At 50.7% G+C, this 22181-nt stretch overlaps 7 protein-coding genes across 7 annotated transcripts; 5 read left to right on the top strand and 2 right to left on the bottom strand.

The window, feature by feature from the left end:
• Positions 1–902: 902 nt before the first annotated feature.
• On the top strand, positions 903–1613 carry FIESC28_03104 (uncharacterized protein; the record flags this gene model as incomplete). Its single annotated transcript, XM_031157253.1, has 1 exon — positions 903–1613. One exon carries the CDS (start codon positions 903–905, stop codon positions 1611–1613), a length of 711 nt encoding a protein of 236 aa, XP_031018696.1.
• Positions 1614–1658: 45 nt separating this feature from the next.
• Positions 1659–4154, top strand: FIESC28_03105 (uncharacterized protein; the record flags this gene model as incomplete). The annotated part of the gene is made up of 1 exon (XM_031157254.1): positions 1659–4154. The coding sequence occupies one exon, from the start codon at positions 1659–1661 to the stop codon at positions 4152–4154; it is 2496 nt and encodes an 831-aa protein (XP_031018697.1).
• A 2084-nt stretch (positions 4155–6238) lies between these two features.
• On the bottom strand, positions 6239–6813 carry FIESC28_03106 (uncharacterized protein; the record flags this gene model as incomplete). The annotated part of the gene is made up of 3 exons (XM_031157255.1): positions 6239–6278; positions 6325–6729; positions 6785–6813. 3 exons carry the CDS (start codon positions 6811–6813, stop codon positions 6239–6241), a joined length of 474 nt encoding a protein of 157 aa, XP_031018698.1.
• A 1226-nt stretch (positions 6814–8039) lies between these two features.
• On the top strand, positions 8040–8702 carry FIESC28_03107 (uncharacterized protein; the record flags this gene model as incomplete). The annotated part of the gene is made up of 1 exon (XM_031157256.1): positions 8040–8702. The coding sequence occupies one exon, from the start codon at positions 8040–8042 to the stop codon at positions 8700–8702; it is 663 nt and encodes a 220-aa protein (XP_031018699.1).
• Positions 8703–8816: 114 nt separating this feature from the next.
• Positions 8817–9631, bottom strand: FIESC28_03108 (uncharacterized protein; the record flags this gene model as incomplete). Its single annotated transcript, XM_031157257.1, has 2 exons — positions 8817–9504; positions 9567–9631. The coding sequence occupies 2 exons, from the start codon at positions 9629–9631 to the stop codon at positions 8817–8819; spliced, it is 753 nt and encodes a 250-aa protein (XP_031018700.1).
• A 284-nt stretch (positions 9632–9915) lies between these two features.
• Positions 9916–11331, top strand: FIESC28_03109 (uncharacterized protein; the record flags this gene model as incomplete). Its single annotated transcript, XM_031157258.1, has 1 exon — positions 9916–11331. The coding sequence occupies one exon, from the start codon at positions 9916–9918 to the stop codon at positions 11329–11331; it is 1416 nt and encodes a 471-aa protein (XP_031018701.1).
• A 774-nt stretch (positions 11332–12105) lies between these two features.
• FIESC28_03110 (uncharacterized protein) lies at positions 12106–21741 on the top strand (the record flags this gene model as incomplete). The annotated part of the gene is made up of 9 exons (XM_031157259.1): positions 12106–12724; positions 12827–13170; positions 13321–14847; positions 16071–16353; positions 16516–19282; positions 19335–19816; positions 20000–20188; positions 20263–20435; positions 20989–21741. The coding sequence occupies 9 exons, from the start codon at positions 12106–12108 to the stop codon at positions 21739–21741; spliced, it is 7137 nt and encodes a 2378-aa protein (XP_031018702.1).
• Between the last annotated feature and the right edge of the window lie 440 nt (positions 21742–22181).

Raw genomic sequence — 22181 nt, forward strand, 5'->3', positions numbered from 1 at the left:
AGATGTATAGAACTTTCAGGGGATGCTTGAGGCATCTGTCGTTTGCAAGTTAATTCCACTATTAACTACCCTAGACTTAAAACACTGCATCTTCATAGCAAAGCCCAGGCGATATTCTAGTCTAGGACAACAGCCATTACTACGTATCAAGAATTCAAACCGCCATCTACATGATGGCTCCAGAGCGCCAGAAAACCAAAGGCACGTCAAAAATGGGATCTAAATCCAAGGGTTGCAAGAGAAGAGGTGTTTCTTCCTCACGCTCGTCTGTATCTGGCCTCCGTACAACCCGACCTCAAGACACCATCCTTCGATATCTACAATCAAGTCCTCCTTTACCCGTAGCTTCCGAAAGAAGGACATCTCGAAGAGAAGCAAGCTCTGGCACGCTATGTTCGGATTTTTCCTCTGCCACCAGCAACACCGAAGGCCCCATCGCAACAAGCACTGCGTTCCCTGAGCCATCATCATCAACATCATCTGTAAGGTCGAATGTGTCGCCATCGATCGATGAGTCTTCCGGGAATGCCAGGTCGCGACGAGGGAGCCATTTAGACGAGCGACCGTCATCTAGATCTCCAGTTAGACAGCACTACGGCGGAAAAGAATATATACCAGGTGCGGGTTTTTAAGACACAAACCTCGAAATGCCAACACTTACATGAAATCAATTTGATCTAGACTCGATAGATGATGACATGGCAGACATAGCTGCCCCTGACGGCGACATGTCGCTAAATGACCAGTCGCTAGCATCCAGCCCCGATATGCAGATGGATTCGGCCGATGACAGGTCATGGCATATACGCTCAACACCTCCATGTAATCATGAGCCTTACCCAGGTCAAACACTCAACCTCTACACAGTACAATGAGCCTGCTAACTATTCGCCCTAGACGGCATGATAAACAGGGCAAATAATGACCGACGCGAAACGCTTGTCACCCGAAGCGAGCATCCCGTCAATGTAGAACAAGACGAAGAGCGAGCCGAACGCGTTGCTGCGGAACTGCCTACACGTCAGGAAATCTATAACTGGGTTGAAGAGGAAGACTTGGACGAAGGGGAGAAACTGGCTCGACGTGTCGTCTACATCCTCAACGCCGGTCTGGTGTCGTGCCCGTTGGGTCAACACAAGGACCAGGACGCATCACATCTCGCAACTTGCCGCCGACATCTACACCTGCGCGAGACGTGGGCTGGGTCCAGCGCCAGAGCCAGCGGGTTGTCCTTCACCGAGCGAGAGGAACAGTCACGACAGTTCGGCCTAGACCGGACCGTCCGACCACTTGATGCTTCGGTCACAGGCCTCCGCCGCGACCAGCTGCCACCAGCCAGCCGGCTTGAAGCCCAATTCGCAGGTTGGCACGAAGACAAAGAATGGTCAGATGCCGAGGTCTGCCTGCACCAAGACGACGTGCCGCAGCGGAAGCTGGCGCCCGCCGTTCATGACATCGACAGCTTCCTACATATCACGAAAGACCCGCGCAGCCTGAGAGGGCCGTTGAACATATGTATAACAGCCCAGCCCAGCCTCCTCCTCTCCAAGTCCATTCACGTCCGCGTGCCCATACGGGTAGGAGAGAAGATCAAGCAGGTCCCGATCTACTAGATCCCGCATACGGTACTTGCTCACCAAAGGCCACGAACGGTCTACATGTTCTTCCCGCGACTCTACGACGAGAAGCGTCGGAAGAAAGGCCCAGTACCCCTGCGAGAGGAGCAGAATCGGTTGTTCTTCGACGGCTTTATCAGGCCAAGTATTGAGAAGATTGGACCGCACTTTGTGCACCACTTGCCTGGAAGCTATGACTCCGTCCAGGCGGCATCGCGCATCGCCAGGGAATCGTCGGGCTCTGCGGCTGTACGTGGGGCGGCCTTTGAGGTGCCATATAGCGAGGAGAACCTCCCCAGGTTGTGGAGTGTCATGCAGGAGGCACTCGATCGTGCGGAGCGCGACATGGCAGCTGACGGGCTCCGACCCGGTGACGGCGGGGGCGTGCGGGAGACAGAAGATGCCAGTAGGCTGTGGCAGTTTGGCGATGCTATCTTCCTCTGCAGCTACAAGGACACCAAGCTGTGGCATCAATCTCCCGGCAGCAGCATAGCTGGGGTGTTGGGAGACTTCCGCGCCCGATGTGGCGTCGTCAATTTCGAGCAGGAGCCGGCAGCTAGCAGTCGCAGTGGCAACCCTGCTTACGGCAACGACAGGACAGAACCGACGCTGCGGGGGCAGACCCAGCTTGTCGACGTCGCATCCGAGCTCCTACCAACGAGAAGTGGGCATACTGTTCTGGCTCGGCGGTGCTGCCAGTATAACACCTTGCGTTTTCTCTACGGGCAGCCTGGAGAGGCTCTACTGGGGAGGGCAGCACCGCGGGCGGAGGACGAGGTTGATAGTGACTGGAATGACGAGGCCGGTAGTAGCCAGGAAGGTGAGGAAGGGGAGGGTGAAAATAACCATGACGGAGACGACGAGCGAGCTCCACGCGGAAGGAGGAGCGAGGAGGAGCAGGCTACAGGAGACGGTTGGAAGCCTCCTCGGATCCCGCGCGCCGCCACGACGGAGTATCCTGTACACATGCTGCGAGACTCCATCTCCATCACTTCAGAGCCCAGGAGAACTAGTCCTATCTTTAGGCGCGGCGTCTCGTATGTACAGTCCTACACCGTAGAGGAGGGGAATTTCAACGTGGCTGCCATCTGGGCCTTCTCACACCCCAATATCTTCAACCTCGCGCACAGCGATGAGGCCTGGGCGGCAGTGGCCCGAAAGGGTAACATCAAGGCTAGCCGCCAGGACGCGGAACGGGCACTATCGCAGTCAATCCAGCGCATGGCTAGCAACCTCGAGGACCCGTCACGGGGGTACGGCTGGCGGGTTGAGCTGCGCATCACGACATCACTCGCGGCTCAGCTGCGGCCGGCGGAGGAGGCCTGGTGGCGACTGATCAAGCGGGTAAACCGGCTATCTGATGAGCCAGGTGCCGTTGCCGTGGCACCGGATCGGGATGCCTTCTATATACTCGCAGCTGGAGACTTTAACACGTTTGTACGACAGAACATTGACAAGCATCTGCGGCTCATGGACTACATCATGTCGTACTGGGCGCGAGACCCATCTACACCGCAGTCAGCGGCATCGCTCTATGCCATCGTGACGCTTGCTCTCCGGCATTTCATCAACCATCAGCCCCATGCACTAGCCAGGATATTGTCTGCGCCGCTCGCGGCCACTGCCCGGGGCAACATCGGTCTCGATATGGCCCGCTCTAGAGAGCAGCGGGGATTTTCCTTCTTCCCGAAAGACGTAGTGGACTGGCATGAGCTTCGGCTCCACGACTGGGCCACGGACCTGCTTCAGGTGCCACAGCTCGTCATCAAGGCACACTGGCTAGAAGAGGCATCGCTGCGGCAGTCTAGACACCTTATCGACCAGGTAATTAGCCTCGCCATCAGCAAGGACATCCGCACGCGGGAGCAGGCTGAAGATGTGCTTGGGATCCTCTCGCAGCTCCTGATTCGCAGCTATAAGGAAGCGGCATACCTGGCTCTCTTCCCAGCGAAGGGCAGAAAGAATAGAGTGCCGGACATGGACGTGTTCGAGTTTACCCTGGCTGGCGTGCGTGCTGAGTCAAGAACCGTGCAGGGAAGAGACTGCAATCCTCCAGGGAACCACCGCTTCTTCATCAAGCACGTTTCAACCTATTTTGCCTGGGCATGGACCCTCGCCGATAGTGACATTAGCCGTGGACATCTGGAAAGCCAGCATTTCCGCGTGGAGGTTAAGAGGGCCATTAAAGCGTTCGAGCAGCTCAGCCATAATCCGTTCATCACGGCACAACGGTTCCTTTGCGTGCTATACTACCGCTTCTGTCAGCAGATACTCTGTTTCCCCAACCCGGACAAGATCAACGGCGTCATGTCTGTGACTGCCAAGAACGGTAGCCGCACAGTTCTCTGTACACATATTATCAAGCCGTGTGTAACCATTCCTGACGATGCCAAGCTGGCGGACACCGTTGCAGCCATCGTGTTAAACCAGGATCTGAATACCCATCCACAACAGAACACATACCCATCTCACATCATCTATTCTATCAAGCAGATCCGTAGATATCTACATTTACCTCTATCTAGAGATGATCTGTGAGAAGTGGGTGCCAGATAGGAGCTAGAGGTAACAGGATAGTAGATGCTATGTTGTATATTACCACTAGCTTTGTGCAACTGGATATGGAACTCAGCCTGTATATGTTATATGGTATACGCAGTTTGTTGGTTGAAACATGAGGCTTATCAGAGATTCCATCGAGCGTGACATATTTGCAGCCATGAGACAAGCCAAAGACGCCTTACCAGATATTGGACTGGCTGAGAATCGTTGACCAAATTGGCTGGGGTCGAGGAATATAAGGGGATACAATAGAGAAAGAGTTAGAGGTATGTTATTGTTATGGATGCTATTTTCATAAACCTGTCTGCGCTTCCGTGCTACTTGTTAAAAGTATATAATCAAGATATTAGTTTGGAGGCGCAGTGGCATATATCTTACTGGTATCTGTAAGCAACAAATGCAAGGGTAGGCTGGTTCTAGTTCATTAAGCTTAGTTCTACATATGGCGCGATGTTATAACGTGATAGTAAAGCAACTTTGCAGAAACAAAGGTTATTTCCTTATATATACTATTCATCGCCAGGGTAATCAAATCAGTCGATTTCTTAAGCGACCTAGCTCGGTGCTCAGTGTTTATAACCCATTCGGTCTCAGACCTGCCTTGTACGTATATGTGCCGTTCACGTTGCCCGCTCCGGCGTAGATAGTGGTCCCGGTCTTATTCATCCTCTTGCTTACCTCGAGTTCGATCGAACCTATCGAGGGACCCCCGTGTACCTTCATCAAACCCGCGGTCCCTGTCACATCCGTGTTCCTTAGCAGCTGGTTCACAGTATTATTGTCTAACATCTTCCTGCTCCCCTCGAGCTGAATTGAACTCATCGAGTGTCCTGTGTTCGACTTTGCCAACAGCGCGGTCCCTTTGACAGTCCCATTCTGCAACAGATCGTTCTTGTTCTCCAGTTGAGACTGGATAGCCAACATTTCAGGAGTCTTTGTTACGCGCGTGTTGATGGTTGTGCTGCTGTTAAGCCGATGAAACAGGCCTACGTTGGAGGGGGCCGTGAGAGGGCCGTTGGAGTAATCGGCATACCATTGGGTCTTCGGTATCATTTCTATAGTCTAGGGACGATGTGTGGTCAGAATCGGATGAGCAGCAACGATCTCAGCGTGAGGTATACACCCGGCCGAGATTAAATAAATACTTACTGGCCTTTCAAACATGCCTGGCTTCGTAAAGCTCGGTTGGGAGGACATGGCTGACGTTCCAGGGAAGGTTGAATGTTTCTTATGGTTCGTCACTCGATACTGTAGTGGAAAGCCGTGTGAGGATGGAAAGGAGGGTGATCTGAACAGGTGAGGAGCGGGGAAGGTACTGTACATATTGGTTGAACGGGACGGCTCATGTGACTGTAAGCCACATTCGCAATATGACGAATTTATAGCAGGCTGTCTCAATACTCCCTTGTAAATAAGCGGTCGGATTGGTCTCTCAGTACAGAGTCTCGAGAGTAAGGCAGCAAGGCAACTATGCAGAGTACGTACAGTCTAATAGTTTATCAGTCCCCGCACTCCGTAACATGGACACCTTTCAGCTCATTTTCCAATTTGGTTCAGAGCATTTATCAAAAGCATACTCCACGCGGTTATTGAAAATGCTGCCACGGTCCAAAAAGAAGCAGATGAAAAGTTTGCATACATTGAGGCACAAAGGAAGACGTTAGAGCAGCAGAAAGAAGCACAACGCTATTTGAAGGAAACCCTTAGCAATCTTCAAGATTCTATTGAGCGCGACATATCCGCAGCCATGAGACAAGCCGAAGGCACCCTGCCAGACATTGGGCTTGCTGATAGCTGCTGACGAAGCCAGTCACAGCCATATACGTCGAAGAGAACAAGTGACTAGCATCCAAACAAGCCATGACCAGAGCTTCGAAATGGCGATGGAGATTTGTTTATATGCAACATGATATCTAATGTCAGATGGGGTGTTTCTAGTAGAAACTCCCGGACGTGACTTTCATCCAACAGCTCTCTGTGTTCAAAAAATGTTTGTACTATGGCTTTCCGCATCTCCAGGACATCGGATGGGGTAGCGGCATATGCCTCCCGTGCTGCGTCTAACAGATAACGAGATCTCCATTGCTGCCTAGCCGCTTCCTGTAGCTTTTTTACACATAACTCTTTGAGACGAGGAATATCGTACATATGAGCAAGTGTAAAGACCTTAGAGTGAAGAAGCAGTTGTCGAGCCTCGAGAGCAGTTACGTTATCGTCTGGTAGAGGTGAATAGTCGGTATCTTCTCGAGATTCGTCGCGGTCGAGGACATCATCAGAGAGAGGAGATGCAACTTCATAGTCCCACAGATATAAGAATTGCACTAAGCAATCTACTGCCTCGGGATCGTCATCTCCAAAACTGAATGAAGCCTTGGCGGTGCCATGATCGGACTTATTCGGTTCTGACTCAACTCGACCAAGCTTGGCAGTATTGAACTCGCAGGACCGGTATATGACAGGAGACATGAAGCAAACGACGGACCGATGTGCTTCGTATATTTGATTGTTGGATATGAGGTCTATGTCGGAGTATTTTCCTGTGTGGAAGAGACTGCATAGGTATTAGCAAAGTGTTTTCACTACGCCAGTCACCCAAGATAATTTACTCCCTCATCCATGCCCTATGGTCATCCATAATGCATCCATATAGGTCAAGCTCCGAAGGCTTAGCGACCCCTTGTGGCTCTTGCCGTACCGCTGGCACTGAAGCGGGCCCCGGAATGGTGCTACGGGCGGTGTTGTATGAGCGGAAGACGCCTTGCTGGAGTAGATACTGTAAGATCTGAACAAGCTTCCTTTGAGGGAAATTTGAGACGGTAAGATTGTGCCTTTGCACCACTGTTCTTATCGCCTTTTGCTTACGAAGTGCTAGATTTTCGGGAAGGGAGAAAAGTCTTTTGCATCGGGGAGAAACGTGGACAGCCTGGCGATCGGCCTTAGAATATTGCATATGATCTTGTCTTCCGGTCGAGGTAGCCTGGCTTGGTGAATTGGTGAGAGTTAGTGAGACTTTTTTAGTCAAGCTGATTAGATGGACGCGAGAGCTATGTTGGTTTGTTAAGCCTGATTGAAAACTTAGGCGCTTAGGCACCCGTGCAGCACATAACACGGCTGAGACACCTGGTCACTGGACCAAACCTGTCAAAGTGTCACGTTTACCTACCAGTGCACCTACCCGTAGTAACTAAATCAGTCACCAAGTGTGCTAACCCAGCATCAACACTCCAATCATTTCCCCACCCGCCATCGTCCTCAAACAGACCTATTGACACAGCGACCACGGCGCTGTTCAAAACGCTACAGGGGCTGGCTGGGGTCTTAAACAAATCTAACTTCGAGGTTCTGTTCTGGCATGTACCTCGTGAGATGAACAAGGAAGCCGACCTGTTGGCCAGCTAGGCGACTGACAGCCGCTCGTGATGAGCTCGTTACCTACAGGCTCAGCCACCGCGCTAGACAACAGTCAAGTCATTTAAAGGAATGCACTAGATATTATGACGACCTTGTCGTGAACAGCTACGTAATTGGGTCCTTAGAAGAGGGATTGAGGAGTCGGTGACGATCGACGGGTCCTGTTGGCTCGGGGTAAAGCAAGTGCAGTTGATTGGGTAGATTGGCAAGTTTTATTAGCATTCACAGCCTGAATCAAAACTTAGGCGCTCAGGCACCCATACAGTACATGATGCGGCTGATATTTCCGATGAATGGGGAAAAGCTGTTAACCCTCCACGGTCTTCACGAAGCGAAACAACATATCACTTCGCAGTAAGTCGTCGCCAGCAACTTAATTCATCCTCCGTACTACATCGACCAACCTTTACATCCGCTCCCGTCCTACCATTTGCAGGCGGGACCCCCGCTATGGTGACCAACGCCCACCACCGGCCGGCCGATCGAGAGTGGATACATAACCGAAAATTCGAGCCCAGCCTACGCTATGCTGAGGACATGATACAGGGCTCTATAGAAGTCCGCAACTATGATGAGGATTGGGTTTATGTTGCGTGCGACGACGATCGTCCCTGCAGTAGTTGTAGCTGCGTTGCGCCGCATACTGATAGCATCGTCATTGCAGTCGACGGCGCCTGTAGAGGCAATGGCACACCGAGCGCGAGGGCTGCCATCGGAGTATTCGTCAGCGAGACGTCCAAGTTCAATCAGAGCGTTCTTTTGTCCGAGTCTCATGTGACGAACCAAATCGCAGAACTAAGGGCCGGTATTCTAGCACTTGAGCAAGTAATGGAGATAGTACGAGCCAAGGCACTAGGCAAAGAACCTCTCCACACAGTCGTCATCAAAGCAGATTCGGAATACCTCGTCAAAGGGATGACTGAGTGGGTGTTCAAATGGGAAAGCAAGGGATATAGGAATGCAAAGGGTGGGCCTGTCAAGAACGACCAGCTCTTCAAAAAGTTGCACGCGCTTATCGAGAATCTAAACACATCCCGAGTCGAAGTCTTATTCTGGCAGGTACCCCGAGGACAAAATCAAGACGCCGACAAGCTAGCAAATCAAGCTTTCTAGGAATGAGAGATGTAGGAGGGTTAGGTAAGGGAGATGATCGTCTACACGAGTATGGAGATGATAGATGAAGACTTGTAGCACGGAAGTGCCCATGGCGTATTTCAGTATTATAAATCAGAAACTATCCCAGCTAACAGCAGGTGGTCGTTGACTAGTGTGTTCCTTGTGCCAAAACATAAGTAGGTCGTATGGTAATGAATGTATGCGCCGAAAGGTCTCCTGCGTGCGCTCGCCTTCCAGCAGTTTTGGATGAGTATGGAAATGCTTGACAATAGCGTCGCGCATCCCTCTGTCCTCTGGTATTGTTGATACATATGCCTCCTCTACACCGTGTAAGAATTCATCTGATAATACGCTTGGTTGCACCACTTGGTTGAACTTATCGATTGCAAGGTTCTTAAGAGCTGATACGTCGTACTTCTCGGCAAGTGCATACATTCTGACGTGAAAGACCGGATAAGAATCGTCGACGTAGTCATCTGAGTCTTGTATCTCTTCCGAGTTTCCGTTGCTAGTTCTGTCTCTTTGTTCGCCTTTATGACCATCACGAGCACTCTGGTAGTCTCGGTGATAGAAATACTGAATGAGACAGTCTACAGACTGGGGGTTGTCATCTAGGAAATCGAAGCGGTACTTTAGTGCGGCTCCACAGGTATCACATGAGGAACCTTGGTTGGTGTCCTGAAACTCGCACTTTTTATGTATAACCGAAGATTGTGAGCAAACAATGGCGCGGTGCGCGGGATAGTCTTTGCCGTTAGAGGTCAATATGAGGTCAGAGTAGTTGCCGGTTTCAAATAATCTAAAACATGTTTGTGTTAGTTAGAGGCGACAAGTGACTTTGAGGAACCTAGATGATCGTACCTTTCCATCCAGGCATAAGAAGATGTCGTGTTGGGTAGTTGGTGGTCCGCTGATGTGTTCTCCATGGCCGGCTGTTAATATGTACTAGCAAAGCCAGGCCGGTAGAGATCTGGAAATTCGAAACGCTAGGACAGAGCGTCACCGGGAGCCTCATTTTCACTTTTGGTGAGGAGCATGACGCAACAGTGAGGCAGTAAGGCAACCCTGCATGATACGTACAGCCCAGTGTCTCTCAACCCCCGCATTATGTGTATACACTATACTATGCCTTAAGGTCCAGATACAACTTTTTCTTTTTCACAATCAACCCAGTCTTATTTGCTATCGCTACCTAAGCGAGCCCGATCCCATGGCGCTATCAACCGACAGATCCAACGTGTACCGCTACTGCGCCTGCTTTCCTAAGCAGGTGCGTACGGGGATGAAGTACAACCAGTTCGGCGTCTGCAAAGAGTGCAACCTAGACTTGCCTGATCAAGACTCCGTGTACACGGAGTTCAAAAACGTCGAACAGATACAATATGTCGGAACGAATGGCCTTAAAGAGAAGAGATATCTCATCACAACGATCATTGAACAGCAGCGATTCAGAAGAAGCGTCGATAAGCTGATCCGTAAATATGGAATGGAGCCCCTGTCATCTGCGGTTCAAGATCTGTTGCAGAATGGCGCGTTTTCATCACGTTATCCCGTAAAGAAGCTGTTTCCGGGTCCCATCGAGGAAGCCACCACCGAGGAGGCCGCTTGGGAATCTAAGACACCAGCGGCGGGCGCTTTATATGACGATGAGCCATCATGCGAACACGACGCGGCGGAGGCTTCGTATGGCGTTGAGCCACCGCACGAGCCACCGTGCGAGCCACCGTGCGAGCCGGAAGTCGCAGTAGAAGAAGATGAATGTACAAAGGATGCGAAGCCCGTGGCAACAGAAGAGGAATACATCGATGTGCGGGTTATGAAGGAGAAACCTTGCGATGATGATGACTGTGTCTTGGTCAGCGACAGCCCAGTCAACGACATCACCGAGCCCAAAGACCCGGAAGAGGACCACGAGAACCAGCACGGGCTACAACTCTACCATAAGGGCGACGAATGTGTACACTTTTGGTATCGATATGACGACAAAGATGACGCAGCGAATCTACCACTCAGCAGTCAGTACGAGCTGATGGTACAGCTGCAGCGATATATTGAAAGAGCATGCTACGAATACGGTTGCAGAGAAATCCCCACGATCCTCTTGCAAAACTCGTGGGATTGCAATGAAGCTGTAACCTTGGATCGCTGGATGAGAGAGTTTCTCGATCGAATCGAGATCTTTGACGCAGGAGTCGGCACTGAAAGTCTACAGTCACTATTCCGAAGGCTATGTGATATACAAACAGCCAATAGAGACCGCACACGTCTGACTTTGGATACGATAGACGAGTTTCTCAGCGACACGCGCAGACTCATGGGGGTATTACATGTTAAAGAATATGAGGATCTCATCAAGAAGCTCGAAGTAGATATTGGAAAGCTACTTATCGATTTCGATATCAAGAACCGTTCGTTCCGGCAGAAGCGAGATGGAAAGATGGAACAGATTCGGAGTGAGCGGGCCAGGTTGGACAGGCTGGAGCAAGACATTATTGCTGAAGTGAAAGATGGTATTGAGGGAAATCAGCGCATGGTTAAGAGTAAACTCTCACTTGTTTTAGTCGAGACGATGGCGAAATTTGAATGGGATAGACCATCAGAGGAAGAGTTGGGGAGAATGAGCTAAAATAATCCTGGATGTACCATTTACAGAAGGATAATTTTAAATTTATTGGCCAGCTGAATACTTTGTAAGGGTTCACAGAATCAACAACGAAATTTTGCTATCTTATTCTACTCTACTACTCTTAGAAGAGTTCAACCAAATGCTGCTTTGTTGGGGCCGGTGAAGCTTTTAAGGGTTGGAATTGATGAATCGTAGGGTAAGCGATAGTTGCGGGGCGCTAGGTTAGCATTACAGTCAAAAAACACGCTGAAGGGGTCCTGGTTAGGGTTACAAGTGACAAATATTTATACAGTTTTACTCATAGGCCTCCATATTTTTACAACCTTGCTAGTAAACTTACCATTTTTGTACAGTGAACCTGCCTAAACCCAGGTTTAGGTGTCCGTGCACGATAACTTTTCCAAAAACTTTAGCAATTCATTCTTTGAACCTGGGTTTAGGTGTCCGTGCACCTTCAAAACTCCAAAACTTTTAGCAATTCACATCTAAGTCCCAGGGTTAAGTGTCCGTGCCCGCCATCCTCCATCCTTCCCTCTAGCCTTTTACGATTCTACTTCCTCTCCGCACTCTTCATTCACCCTCCCTTCTTTAACTAGTCACGTTTCTGATCCCTGTATCATCGTCTCCTATTCGATATAATAAATAATAGTATTCCTTATATTTTCGTCCATCCTCTTTCTCTCCTCTCAACTATTCCTACCCATATGTCACCTGGCGTAAAACAAAGTGACGATAAATACACACATACACATATATCTATCTACTGCTGTCATCATGATTAAAATTGGTCGCCGTCTGCCTCCCAGATCCAACACGAATCCCCGTCCCCCTAAGCGACAGAAAACGACACCTGCCCATCCTTCTCCCTCCCTTGCCCCCGTCGTCAACGACATCCCATCATCACCACCACCTTCGCCGACGAAGCCCGCCAAATCGCCAAAACCTTCTCCTCCTTCCTTTACCGAGGTCGATTCCCTGAGGAAACAGGCGGAGCCCTACCGCCTTGCCGTCGCTGAGCTACCCATCCATCTCCTCGACTCCTCCTGGTCTCGCGGCAGTAACAGGCCCCTCGACCGTAACCATGTCGCCCATCTTTGTCGCTCTTTCCAGAATGGTGGTCTTGCACGTCGATCTGAGCAGCACTACATCCAAGTCTCCTGCAGTGCCGCCGCCATTGAAAAGATGATCATCAACGCCCTCCCAGATACTGATCCGAGCCATATCCAGGACCGATGTCAGCATGTGTTATCGTTCAGAAACTGGGCCGATTTCATTGATGAGAGGCCCGAGCTCATGGCTGGCCAGCATCGCATCGAGGCCTTGAAAGACTACGTGAAACAGACGCATTCTGACTCAAGCGACTTATGGTGGATTTGCGAGTTTTATGATAAAGGTGTGACCCCTCTTGAATTATCCCCAAGACTATTGGCAGATCTTCTTCAAGTACAAATGTTTATATATACATATAACAAACCATACTTACCCTTCTATATAGACACTCTACCAGTCGAACTTGACATCAAGCTTCGTGTCAATCGCCGTGATCTCACCCTGCCCGACACCCATGGTCAAATCTGGCTACAGCTCGTCTCGGCCTTTGATCGGGATCCCACTTTATTTTCCGTCGAGAGAAATGTCAACAAGAAGGGTATCGAGAAAAGCATGCTGGATATCTTGTGCCTGACAAGTGAAGCTCGCTTTCCCATCAGCCGTCTCGTCACGCTGTGGCGAAGCGAGCGGTGGAGGCCTCGGGTTACCCGCTGGTGTCGAACCTCCCTGGGGAGAACCACATTTAACATTTCAAAATGGTATCAGATCGCAGGGTACAGACTGGATGATGTAAGTGACTCGCCCTTGGTGTCTGTGGATCATATGGTTCGCCATTTATCGTCTCGTCCATCATCTCTTCCACTCTAGGATAAATAAGAAAGAAAACAGCCTTGGAGGCCATCAGGCCTTACCCAGAACATAATGCTAACCTGGGAGTAGTATTGGTTCGATAAGTTCTACCAGGTACTCGAGACTTTGAGGGCACTTCCTACCTCCACCTCTGAGACCATTCAAATCTCTGACTGGAATGTGCTAGCCGGCAGTCTCAAAAGCGACACCTATGATGCTGCGGATGTTCACCACGTTTTTTATCCCAAGGGAGAAGGCAACAACAAGGACGACAGCAAGTCCAGCCCATCGGCCGCTTCCACCATTAAACCGGTCCCAAAGACAGCTCGGCGGAGTGGATTTCTAAGCTCGCTCGACAAGGAAGCCTATGACAGTCTTTGCCGCCATCTCCAACAGAACCTCACTCTTCGCTTTCCGGATGTGCAGCCCTTGTTGAAGATCAAGAAGGAGGAAGGCGAGGTCATGGCACAGGTCATCGATCATGTAGTACGTTGGGTAAACACTGAACCCGCAGATATTGTCGATACTCACGAGAATAATAAGCCCTTGCGACGACAGGACTTGATACCTGCGATCGAAGGTCTTATGGTCACTACTCACGGGGACGATTGGTGGGCTCAGCGGAGGGAAGACGGTGATGTCGACGGCGTTGACGATATGGCATCCTGGCTCGACCTGCGCTCACGAACGCTGGAAAGGCAGGTCCTCGACTACGTCCGCAGCCATATGACCGAGTTCAGGGATCCCTCGACGAAGCACTATCTCGACTTGATGCCAGAGGAACATGATGAGCACTATGCAGAACGCTTCAGTACCGGCGACCTCTGGACGGGCCTATCTGACATAGTCCAACACGCCCTTGGTTCTGCATTTCGCCCGGTATGGGAGAATTCGATCTCCGAACGCGTCGGCGCAGATAACGCGGATCATCAACCGCGGTCCGAGATGCGTCACAGACCACCGGCCTCAGCCATCACACGAGCCATATGTAGTCAGTTGGGAAAGATTCCCGAGGTGAAGGAGAATCCCGCACTGAGAGGCGTATACGCCTCGAACGAGCTTGGTGCCTACATCGATCATGCTGTTCTCTCATGGGCTTCGGATCGATGCCGCAAAGCAGTGGAAAACAACGAGTCTGATGAAGGACATCCTTGGTCGCGTGAAGCACTCCACGCGATCCAGGTCGCGTATCAGGGGTACGAGGGGATCCTGGCAGGAATGACATCAGCAACTTCAATTTCCGAACACGATGATCAGCGGCAGCAGCAGCGGCAGTTGCCATCCTTACCTGCAACAGAAGAGCGTATCAGCCACACCTCGAATGAAGTGCTCTGTCAACAACAGGGTGCTGTATCATCATCGAATCACCACGTCGTCAAGCAACCCTCATCATCGCAGGGGTTGGTTCCGATCAACGCGGCAGACAGGGCACAGCGTGACAGCGGGCGCACAAGGCCCATAGCAATGGAAGAAAGCCCACCACCTCGAACGGAGCAACAAAAGCAGCAGCGCCATCAGTCGCGTTATCCTCAACAGCAGCCACCATCGTCGCCGCCGCCGCTCACTGATAATACGACGACTACGATGATATCCCCGTTGCCTCCAGCCCAAGGGACTGTAACGATGAGAAGCCACCGCCACAGAGATGGCATACAGGGAAGAAGTTTTGCAGATAACAGTTACCAACCACCTCCTCAAAAATCTTACGTTGCAGCTGAAGTCGGCCGTCCACTGCAAAAATTACCGAAGGGGGACGTCGGGAGCAGCAGGGTCGACCAATTATCAGCAACCAGGACAGTGTTACCGAACGGGCGGCCAAGCTCCGCCCAATCCCAGATGAGCAGGGCGAAACAACAACGCCAGGGTCATCAGGGTCAAATCATCCTTGGCTCGCAGCCACAAAAGAGATCATCCTGGATGGATGGTCCTGTAGCGACGTCCGGGAGTAAGCGTTGATCCTTTCCCAGCGCGGGCAATGCGGCAGTTGTTAATTATGAGCGAGTCATACCCTATACCAAAAGATATACGATTCAGACTGGCGAACCATTTATTAGTAGTAACACAGTAAGGAATAATAAATATGTTAAGCAGTAACAATTATAATAGTTATAATAAACCCGTACATTTTTAACTCGATGTATTGTTTGGACCCGTGAAAAGCTACTGAAGTACAGAACTTGGCCAAACCCGATCGTTACCATGACTTAATTTTGGACACTCGTAGAATCAATAGCTGTTACAATGCTGGGAAAGGTCGAAAACAAAAAGAAAAGGCGCGGATAGACCGGAAAGACCTAGACGGGGGTTAGAGCACCCTTGTCACTTCACAATGTGATAAGTTTTTAGAGTTTCATAGTGTTTGTGACAAATGAGCCACCTCATTTCCCACAAAGTTTACCCCCAACCCTTTACAGGAGGGCATATTGCAAGGGATTCGGTGTCATTCTATGTGATATGGAGAATGTGATAATTCGAAAAAGATGCATGAGACGGCGCTATGGTATTATACTTCAGTGTTTGACCCTAGCCATACACGCGCTCGGACGCCTGGCCCTGGGTATGCTGGCATGGGTTGTTTACGGGCGCGTTCGGGGTAAAGTTGATGAACCGGTGGTAAGTGCGGTAGCCCGATTGAAGACGCGGCCCTCTTTCGTAGAGGACTTTAGCTACGGCTCTGATAGCACGACGTAGAACGACACGCTTCGCGTCTAACTGCACCAGCCTATACAGTAGTCGAATCCCACAAACAGTCTGTATTCTTTTAGTATTATATCGCTTTCCCTTATCCTCATACTAAGTCGTATCCTTTTCATCACAAGTTAGAACCCTAGAAAGATTAGGGTCACCTTTTGTTAGTCAACATCACCGTTGTGACACCTGTAATGTCGTGCTTGGGGCTACCAGAGGAGGTCGAATTCGACGTCCACTCTGATGGTCCTGACATTGATGATGGCGAAGACCAAGAAGAAGCACAAGAGCTTATATCTCCCTTCTTGGCTGATGAACATTATCTAGAGGAGCCCGCGAGCATTCAAGGGAGCGTGGTCAGCACAGAAGACGCTACAGATCAGTTCCAAAGAGGCTGGAGAGTAGACCGTCGCGCCGGCGATTCCTGGATGTATGGTATGGCACTATGCTGTTCGGAGAGCGTTACAGCAACATTGATCGATCCGTCCTAATCCTTTCCCTCCCCATCCCCTTCTCCATCCACCTAGAACTTGAACGAGAACGCGCTGCCAGTTTCTCAAATTTACCTAACCTATCCTGACTGATATGTCGTGTTAGCTGACGAGTTCATCGACGAGACGAACGACGAAGCCTTCGATGGGGCACGTGCTCTAGACCTCCTCCAGCGCCGAGTTGTCCTAGACTATGGGAGCAAGAAGACTGGATCGAAGCCGGCGAGCGAGGACGACGACTATTACCCCGTATTTCGGCTCGATTTCGTTAGCATTATCGGTCTACCGCGCCGGCCGATCTGCCGGCCCAGTCACTTCTTTGACAATATCACGATATCGTTTCGCCATTGGAGCGCCGCCTATAGCGCAAAACATGTGCAAGGCATCGGTTTCGACCTGAGCGGCCGTACCTTCCGCATTGCCACCGGTGCTACTCGAGAAGCTTGGTTCATCGTCATGCACCCGAGCCAGAGGGCTGCTGGCGCCAGCAACCCCCGTCGACGACACGACACGACACATACAAGGACTGCACATACAAGGACTGCTCTCGTGCAAGGCCGTGCTCTGATGCTCGCATCGTATATCAAAGACATCTTCCTTGAAGGTGAGCTCCTTGGTGAAGGTGAGCTCCTTGGTGAAGGTGAGCTCCTTGGTGAAGGTGTTGAGCCGAGATGGGCTCTCGGGGGCAAAGAGACGCAGATGATTGCCTTTGACAAATGGGTCACATTCCAAACACTATTTATGGACGGCTGGACAGGGTTCCTTGAAAGGTTCTCTGCTCAGGGCGACACTTTCTGGACCGGTCATCAGCCCGCCTTCCACGCGTACGACTATGGTGCCAACATCAACATAGAAGTCAATGAAGGCATAGCGAATCTCGAAGAAGAGACAGTCATCCGGCCAGCCTATCTCGATGAGTCCGAGGACGGTTACGATCGAGAAAACAGTAGTGTGCCGGCGACACAGCAGGGATGGGAGGGAATTGGAGGAGAGGAACGAGAGGATGGGCCCGACGAGCTATGGGGCCAACCAACCGTCGAAGTGGAGGATAACGATAGTCTGTTCATGCCAGCGAGGGCGGACGATGTTGCTTCTCTAATACCACCTATACTCAGTCCAGGACGAATCAATGCAGAATATCGAGGTAATAATAATGGCGAAGCTGACACCGACAGGCCTAATGGTGATGACGAGCAGCAACGAAGGTTCCTTGAATGGATGAACGAATCTGAGAACATTGATAGGGGCCAGCACAACGGGGCTCAACTACAAGACCAGGAACATCAGTACGAGAGGCAAGATAACTTCCAGCAGCAGCCGTTGAGCCCAGATGCTGATGATAACGACGGCGTCTATCCAATGCAAGCACCAGACATCTCACCATCCAGCCTACCTCCTTCATCAGAATCGATACCAGCAACGGAGGACCAGAGAGAACATGATGCGTTGTATAGTCCCGGCCTGATGCGGCTGCGTGAGGCCCTTGAGGCGAAGTACAACCTCGACAACATCAGCCACGTCTCCTATGCCCTAGCTGTTGATGTTCACTGTACCGCAACAAATACCTCTCCTGGTACGGAAGCAAGGGTAAGCCGTCCTGTATGCTTGCTTGCCGACCGCAACCGTGTGACCGGGGAGTTTTATGGGAGTAACTACACCTTCTACCCACTCGGCTTCCACCCCGCATACGGCAACTTCACGTCAGACCGTCCTCCTGCCTTCCTGGATAGCGACCTGTTTACTGTCATGAAGGAGAACATGAGCCACCAGAATCAGGGTGCCGACGTACTTTCGTTCGGCTTCTTTCAGGGCTATTCCAACCTGAAACGGTCCATCCGTCACGGCCCTCATGACCTACTAGCTAGTCACGGCCTCGCCACAGCTGCACTCACCATTCCCTCGACGGAGGCTCAACGCACGGCGCGGCTCAAGGACAAGCAGCAGCGACTCCTGGCCCAAGTGAGGGGGCAACTCACACCTGACAACCCTGGCGCGTCGACACCTTTTGCGCGGGAGCGACAAAGGGTCGAAGCAGCCATGCAAGCCAATGAGTTTGCGTTCCGATTCGAGCAGGTTATTTCCATCGACACCCAACGGCTCGTGCGCCGTCGTCGAAACTTCAGTAGCGTGCTACAGCCAATTTTCCAGCTAATGCGCCTCTTCCTCAAGGAGAAGCAGCTCTATGCAGGCATACTTCGGCGTTTCAACCCGAGCATCTTTCCAGGAGTCATGGTGGCTTTTGCCAAAGTTGTGGAAGCAGCTATAGCAGAAATGGACCGCCGCTTTCGTGAGGCAGGGTCGAAAGGACTGGGCATGGCTCTCTCCGAAGGCGTCGCTGCCCTCGATCGACTGGGTAATTTTTGCTTCACTGGGGATCCGAGGGTGCTGCCTACCAAGGTCATGAGGCTCCTTGGAACGATGGATAGTCTAAAAAGATGTGGTTGGCCATTTATATCGCCGCGAATGTTGGACATCCGAGATGGACAAGGACTCGTCAACCTTGTGGGATGGCCACAGCTGAGCAACGGACGGCCCGTCCTGATGCATGTTGCCTCACTAGAATACCACTACGATAGAACTGTAGCATCTAACCGACACAGTCAACTATGGTTTGCTGAGCTTGGGGGCAGGTCAATAGACGGGATGGATAGGATGACAACGTTCCTTCATGAGGTATTCCAAGATCTGTGGATACCAGAGACGGTCGCTTTTATTGCTCGTCAAGTCCGCCGTGGCTTGAATCGTGGCATCCGCAGTGGTGGTAGGATCGGTGTTGGAGAACATGGTGATGTCGGCACGGGCAATGAGGAGAGCGCTCAGGCGATGATCGCTTTAGAAGCCTGGGAGGCACGAGACAATCCATTTAAAACCTCGTACGTACCAGGAGTCTCTTTAGATTCCTCAGCGTTCCTAACATTGCCACAGAAACTTCGAGAAACTCTCGACGGAAGTACTCAAGTTCGATGACCGTTCGATGATGAATGAATCAAAGATCGTGCTCAAGACAAGACGCGACTTTGCAGAAGAGATTTTCGTTGCTTTGATGGAGGGCGGTAGGAAGGGCCACCCAGGAGTCGAGTCTATCGCACCGACCCACTCAACATGGCCCTCTATTCTGCGGGCCGCGATCCAACACACCAAAGGCAGCTTCGCAACAAGGACTCAGTGGGTCTCAGGTATCGCAGCTGCCATGGTATCTGCGAGCATCGAATGGATCCCTGGCTCTCATCGCCGGAGGTTGACGCATCAACAGGTAGTACAACTCGTCGGAACGGCTGCATCCGCAACTATCCTCGCGGCTCGACCCAATAGCCTCAAGAGACGGGCGCTAGAGGCGGAGGCTCGTAGGTCGGTCGATTCAACTGGCGTCAAGCGAGCGAAGATCCGACCACGGATCGATCTAGGTTGTAAGATACCGATCAAGCAGATCCCAGATATCGTGGAGAGGGGTTTCACGGAGATACGCCGGCTGTTCGCGAAAGGGGACCAACTCGTTCTATCTCATTACTGTGCAGCATACTGCTGTCTAACAGATTGTCTTGAGGATCCGTTATGTGATCTTATGCTCATGCTCACGCTGACTATTACAGCATCGAGCGCAACCCCCGAGGTTCGGCCCAATACGAAGTGTTTCAACGTGACAACCAAGAGAAGAGACCCTGCTCTTCTAGCAGCTAACATGGTGACGAGAATGCTCTGGTTCCTGCGGCCGGAGGCATTTCCATGGGACAAAGATCGTGATTCAGTGCTGCGAGTGTCTGAGATGACAAAGAAAATCGGTGAGTCGTGTCCACGATCCCGTGCAACGTTGATGAAATGGCATGGCTGATGACCTGGCCATCTGTAACTGTAGAGCACAAAGGGGTGAACAACCGAATGCTTCGAGAATTGGGTTGGATAAAGGTCAAAGGCAACCGGGATAGCCCACGTAACTGCGAGTCGCGTCTTACGCCTAAAGATGAGCTCTTCAAGCTCCGCAACGACCTGATATTTCTTATGAGGGAGCCGAGAAATTTTATTGGCTGCGTATTTAAGAGTAATAAAGCAGAGTGGGTGGATCGATGTTCAGCGATCATTAGAGACAGATAGTAAACATAACATGGCATGGCACGTCTACTCAGAGAATAAGCGCCGCAGAAGCGAAAAAAAGAAGAAGAAGAAGAACGATAATCGGCTGAACCAAATGTGAGGGCCGCTATTCAACCTCCTGCCACCCCTTTTCTTGCGCTCCATAGCCGGTAAGTATACTGAATAAGACAGTCTATAACTTAAGAACCATTATCTTCAAAGTCAAAACAATACTCGGGTGCAATTCCACCTTGGCATCTGTTTATGTCGATGTTGCAGTTACTGTAGCACGTGACTTTGCCACTCCGAGTGCGGGGTTATCTCTTGACGTATGGGAAACACCAGGATTCATCGCCATCATGACTTGGTAATCAGTAGGACAACCAAAATCAGCGACTACCTAGATGATCCCACTTGTAGAGATGTCTGATTCTAGCCACCTCTCCAACTTCAATGTTTGCAATACATGCTCATAAAACTCGGCCTGAGCCATAAAGCTAATGATCGATAGCCCACGGCTACGGGCGGCTCTGTGAGCTTTCTCTCTCTCCCTGGCGAACTTCGAAACACGATATACGAAATTATTTTACTGCAGTCCGAGCTTATCGATCCTTGGATCAGATATGGTTTGCAGGTCCCAACAGGGCTTTTTCGCGTTAGCAAGACAGTCCACCGCGAAGCCAGCTTGCTATTCTACAGCCAGAATCGCTTCGACTTTGGTGGACGCGATCCTGAGAAATTGGTCTCGTTCCTCCAACAAATTGGTCCCCGCAACGCAAATTCCATCCAACATATCGTAATCGACTTCCCGGAATTCCTCTATCTAGACCCAGGCGATGTTACCATCAAGGAGAAAAGCCTCAGCATACTCGGAAGCATTGTGAGCAGCTGCACTGGTTTGATCACGCTTAGGACGTCCTTGTATAGTACAAGTGACATGGAACTCAGGCTTGACAATCTGGACCACTACAGCCTTGCTACTGAGGCACTGCATCTTGTCGATACTCACTTTAGAGCTATACCTTCTCTATCGGAGATCATTCTTGAGGTACATGAAGATGGGCCGAGTGATTGTCTAAGAAAGAGAATGGAGAATTATGGATGGATACTCAGCAAAAATACTGTTACGGAAGAAGAGTGCTGGGACAGTAGGTTCAGTGATCTTGACTTTGATGATTATGGCTATGACTATGATGACGATGATGATTATGGTGATTATGACATCGATAATGATAGCGATTTTTGGAGAAGAGCCGCAGACTAAAATGGATATACTTCTCGGACTTTTTATTCTGATAGCCCTACTATACTGAAATACAATTGCAATTGCGACGTATGGGAGCGAAACGGAAGCACGTGAAAAAGGTATATGGTACCAGGAGCCCCAATGCACCTGGGTCAAAGTGATGCAACGGTTCGTAGCATCATGTATGGCGGCGGCGTGAACCGACTAGGCAGTACAGTGTTGGACATGATGGGTTGGAAAGACTGGAGAGGTTTGGAAGACAATGGACCCGAGCACCTTCAAAAATGGCTGGACGAGATGAGAGGGTTGCGATGTCCACGGCTGCTTATACTATTTTGGCTACTAGCCGAGTCCATCTATAGACATTTTACTTTCTTAAGGGAAATAACGCATCGCGGGCAATAGCATCTGAGAGGATGGGACTGGTTGATCCCGGAACTGTTTTTTTTTTTTTTTTT

Source organism: Fusarium coffeatum (genome assembly GCF_003316985.1).
Source record: "Fusarium coffeatum strain FIESC_28 chromosome Unknown BRIP53273_contig_66, whole genome shotgun sequence".
NCBI classification, from domain to species: domain Eukaryota; kingdom Fungi; phylum Ascomycota; class Sordariomycetes; order Hypocreales; family Nectriaceae; genus Fusarium; species Fusarium coffeatum.